This window comes from Pelophylax lessonae (genome assembly GCF_965119305.1).
Source record: "Pelophylax lessonae genome assembly, chromosome: 6".
NCBI lineage: Eukaryota > Metazoa > Chordata > Amphibia > Anura > Ranidae > Pelophylax > Pelophylax lessonae.
The window spans coordinates 45,986,960-45,992,243 of NC_138773.1; the positions used below are offsets into that span (position 1 = coordinate 45,986,960).

Sequence of the window (5,284 nt, forward strand, 5' to 3'; positions counted from 1 at the left end):
TAAATATATCTTTAATATTTTCTTGGGGGGGCCCTGCCAGGTAGTCTGTACGGGGCCCCGCGATTTCTAACAGCAGCCCTGCTGCTGGGTAAGGGGCATTAAAAGAGAACCTGTGTGGACAAACCACAGGTCTGCTTTAAGGTTGTACCCCATTTGTTACTATATTTTTAGGTTGAGTAAAACTCAATAAAATTCACCTGTTAATAAAAGAAAGGTTGTACCCCTAAAATGAGAATGTGAAAGTCAATTGAGGTTTACTTTTGCTTGAACGTGACCCAGCCCCCATCGTCTACATACACTGCAACGTGCAACGGTTCAGTGAATGTGGCAGTAAAGGTGTGTATATGTCTGTATAAGCCTTTGGACAGGTGGAAGAGTTCATAAAAGGACAGCCTACCAGCCTCGTAATCCAGATAGATTCCGATCACTTGAGAGCATTGGTCATGAAGCAGCGACTGGGCTTTGGAGTTGTGGGCTGCCATGTATTTTTTGGTGTATTTGCGCAGGCACCACGACTTGTCGTTATCGCCAATACCGGACCGTTTCCCATCTCGATCAATGCTTGGATAGGCTAAGCCAATGTCCCATATACCGGTAACACTAGCCTCTACTTCCCAGTAGTGCTGTCCTTCTGTAAAGCTATTTACACTCAGCACCTGGTTGTAAACCATAAATCTCAGGGGTGACCCCAGCCGGCCATGGTTTGTATCAGAGTCAGCCACAGATTTTAAGTCCACAGTTAATTCCATCTTGTTGTGAGCCGTTCTGGCGTCCATTAACAATGGCGACACATCACATATGTGGAAATTTTTCTTGACGGCAGTTGTAATATCCAACAGACCGGTGTGCAAGATATTGGAGACCAAACCTTCGTTCAGGTCACCGATGAGTTGGTTTGTTTTGTCCTCTTCTTCAGGAACATTTTCAAAAACATCCTTTGCCGATTTGTGTCTTTGTAAAATGGAAAAGGGATCCTCATCATTGCAGATGCCCTGAATACGGTTAATACTCTGAGTCAGCCTATCTGATTTTACTTCCATCTGTTTGATCAGATTGGATACTTGTGATCGAATCTCTTCGGTCTGCCTGTTGAGCTCTCCTAAAATTCTCCTCTCCAGACTTTTCAGTTGTTCTCGGATATCCTTGAGCAATCCATTGACCTTCTTGGTGATGTAGTCCGCATTCCTCTGCACTTTCTCCAGGTGGTTTCGGGCTGTTTGATGACACTTTTCTGATTCTCTTTTTCCCAACATCAGAGTTTCCAAAATTGTCCTCATCTCCTTTGTCTTCTTCTCGGAGACTTCATAGATTGGCTGCACCAAGTGTCCCCGATGCTCTCCCATGGCAAAGCATGATGTGCAGACGTAAGTTTCATCTTCTAAACAAAAATACTTCATCATCTTCTTGTGAGTGGAGCACTGCATGTTTTCAAGAGAAGTTGTAGGGTTGATTAAGCAATGGTCAACTGACCTGTTATGGTGGCTCAAGTGCTTTCCGCAAAAAGAGGTCTCACACTGAAGACACATCTTAGTAGCCGGTTCTGGAAAATCACAGTAGGTGCACAAGATATTGGTCTTCTCTTGCTCTGGATGGGCCAGTAAGTAACATTCCATTATGTTGCAGAGCTTTCTATTCTTCTCCGGCTGAGGGCGCTCTAAATACTCCGCCCTGCACACCGGACATGTATAGACGCCAGACTTCTCCTGGGTATCCAGCACCGATTTGATACAACTCTGGCAGAAGTTGTGACCACACTGTAGAGATACCGGGTCCGTGTAGCTTTCCAGACAGATGGAACAGCTCAGCTCCTCCCACAGATCATCAGAAGAAGTCATCCTAGAAGGATCAGAATTAAAAAGGACAGGTTATATATATAGAAAAAAAATAAAAAAATAATATTATATGTCTGGTTTAACCACTTCCTGACTGTAGGACGTCCTTGGGTTGGGGTGGTTATACCGGGATGATGCATGCAGCTACAGGCATCGTCCCGGTATCAAAATTTGCAGCCAACTGCCTCCTAAGCAGAAGCGATTTGAGTGGCTGAACTGCCACTCGATCACTTAGAAACATCGAAAAGTGAAGGGAGAAAAAGACTGAGTAGTCCATCAAGTCTACCCTTTTTTTTTTTTCCCATTAACTTTATTGTCGGAGTATAGATCTAGGTTTGTCTGCAGCATATTTGAAACCATTTACCATTGACGGTCTTACTATCTCTGCTGGAAGTTTATTCCAAGCATCAACTACCCTTTCACTAAAATAATATATTCTAAGATTAGTTTTGAACTTTCCTCCAGTTTGAGGTCACGTCTCTGTTCTTGATTTTGGCTTCATATTGAAAAAAACTGCCCTTCTGAAACATATTCACCCCCTTAACCACTTAAGCCCCGGAAGATTTTACCCCCTTCCTGACCAATTTTGCGATTCGGCACTGTGTGACTTTAATGGACAATTGCGCGGTCATGCGACGCTGTACCCAAATGAAATTGACGTCCTTTTTTCCCACAAACAGAGCTTTCTTTTGGTGGTATTTGATCACCTGTGTGATTTTTTGATCATGCGCTATAAACAAAAAAAGAGCGACAATTTTGCAAAACTATCAATATTTTTCACATTTTTTTATATGAAATTCCCCCCCCCCCCAAAAAAAAAATTTAAAAATCAATTTTTTTTAACATTTTAAGCCAATTTGTTTTCTGCTACATAAGTTTGGTTAAAAAAAAAAAAAAAGTTATTGCGTTTACTAAGGGAAAGCTTTTTGTCATTTATTGTTTTTTCTTTAACGAGTAATGGCGGGGATCTGCGATTTTTTTTTGCGGGACTGCGACATTGCGGCAGACAGATCAGACCCTTGACTGACATTTGACACTTTTGGGGGTACCAGTGACATTACTACAGTAATCAATGCCATGCATATGCACTGTTACTGTAAAAATGACACTGGGAGGGAAGGGGTTAACTTTATTGGAGAGGGAGGGTTAAGTGTGTTCCTAAGGGCGTGCTTCTAACTGTGATTGGATGTGGCTGTGTGTGTAACAGCAGAGATCAACGGTCCTACATAGCAGGATCAGTGCTTTTACACAGGGGAGAATGACAGGCAGCTTGTTTACATTAGCTGCCTGCCTTTCTCCCTCTCTACCCGACGATCGCGAGTGACCGGCGGACATCGGGTCCGCCAGTCACACGCACGAGCTGCTTAGGGAACGAGCGGGGGCGGAAGCGCGCCTCCGGCGGCGCGCGCTCGCCCCCTATTGGCTCCCAGGCTAGTGACGTACCGGTACGTCACTTTGCCTGGGAGGGGCTGACCGCCGCCGTATATAGTCGGGCGGCGGTCGGCAAGTGGTTAAAGGTTTTAATCACGTCTCCCCTCTACCTTCTTTCCTGTAAGCTGTACAGATTAGGTTCCTGAAGTCGCTCTCGATATGTTTTATCCCCCCAAACTTTTCACCGTTTTTGTTACCTGTTTCTAGACTCGTTTTATCAATATCTTTTAGTAGGTGACGTCTCCAGAACTGGACACAGTATTCTAAATGAGATCTCACTAAAGATCTATATAGGGCAGTGATGGCGAACCTTAGGGCTCTTTCACACAGGCGGAGCGTTCAGATCCGCCTGTCTGTTTTTTTGGCGGATGTGAACGGTCCCCCCATGCATCTCTATGGGGCATCAGATGTCAGCGGAGACATGTCCGCTGACATCCGATCCGTCAAATCTGGACGGATGGAAACCCTATTTTCCATCCGTCCAGCCGATGGGATCGGATGAGAATGGACCGACGGTCTGTTCCCATCCGATGTCCCCCATAGAGATGCATGGGGAACTGACAGCTGTGTCTCCGCACACAGCGCGAAGACACAGCTGTCATCCTCCTGCCGATCCCCCGCTGAGAAAAACGGACGGAGTGTGTGAAAGGGGCCTTAGACCCCAGATGTTTTTTAACTACATTTCCCATGATGTTCATCTACACTGCAGAGTGCATGAGCATCATGGGAAATGTAGTTCCAAAACATCTGGGGTGCCAAGGTTTGCCATCACTGATATAGGGGAATCAAGACCTCCTTCCTCCTGCTGGTGACCCCTCTAGTGATGCACCCTAGAATTCTACCGGGCCCAACTACATTTTATGGGACCCCCATAACAAAATTGTGATGGAGGAAAATTCAACAAGGTTTGTAGTAGCAAGAATATGGACAATCACAATTTTTTATACTTGGACATATGCTCCTGCACACATATAGGCTAGGTTCACACCTACGCAGGTTGCGGTTAATACGTTTTCTGGTGCATTTTGCATTTTTTTACATGCATTATGCGTTTTTGGTAGGTGTCTGTTGTCATGCTGGAGAAACCAGCAAAGAACACAGAGGAAACATCACAAATGCAAGCACTGCTTTTTCAGGGGACGTCTATGGAACCAAAAACGCAACCTGTTGCGGGCAGAAACATTTCTGACCCTTTTCAAAAAATGCACCGGTTGAAAAAGCACCGATGTGAACGTGACCCATAGGAAATCATGTTACGTTATGCATGGGGGGTTGCTGGTGCCTCAGACCAGAGGGGATGGGACTTTGTGGGCAAGTGGATGGTTGTATACAACCAATAATTCGAATGTGGTATAAATGAATAAAAAATAATGATAATTTATTACAAAAAGAAGAAGATTGCAAGTATTATAATCAGTATTCAGTGAACAATGTGCTTGGGGAAAGAAACCCAAGTGTGAGGAAGGTAAGAGTGATTCAAGAGAATCAGTGACAATGGTGCATCTGGTGACATTTTTACAAGGATTTTTGCCGTTTCTCCAGTAGATGTTTAAATGGAAAATATTCCCAGAAAAATCCCAGATTGCTGACGCTGGGATTTTTCTGGGAAGATTTTCCATTTAAACATCTACTGGAGAAACAGCAAAAATCCTTGTAAAAATACTGAATACTTGCAATCTTCTTCTTTTTGTAATAAATTATCATTATTTTTTATTCATTTATACCACATTCGAATTATTGGTTGTATACAACCATCCACTTGCCCACAAAGTCCCATCCCCTCTGGTCTGAGGCACCAGCAACCCCCCATACATTTATATAAGGGACGGCGGCAGAACCTACTCATATATATGTGTACAAAAGAAAAACCCCCCCATGTTACGTTATGCATTTTTTAGTTTTGTAGAAACGCTCAGGTGTAAACCTAGCCTTATTCTATAGCCCTAAAGCTGTCCATTTGTGGATCGAAATTTGTCTGGTCCCTCTAGAAGCAGGCTGATTGTACCCAGGTCGATCCATCG

The 5,284-nt window shown here is 44.0% G+C and overlaps 1 protein-coding gene across 1 annotated transcript; it reads right to left on the reverse strand.

Annotated features, from left to right (window-relative positions):
• Positions 1 to 254: 254 nt before the first annotated feature.
• On the reverse strand, positions 255 to 1,835 carry LOC309558578 (E3 ubiquitin/ISG15 ligase TRIM25-like; the record flags this gene model as incomplete). Its single annotated transcript, XM_082261655.1, has 1 exon — positions 255 to 1,835. One exon carries the CDS (start codon positions 1,833 to 1,835, stop codon positions 255 to 257), a length of 1,581 nt encoding a protein of 526 aa, XP_082117781.1.
• Between the last annotated feature and the right edge of the window lie 3,449 nt (positions 1,836 to 5,284).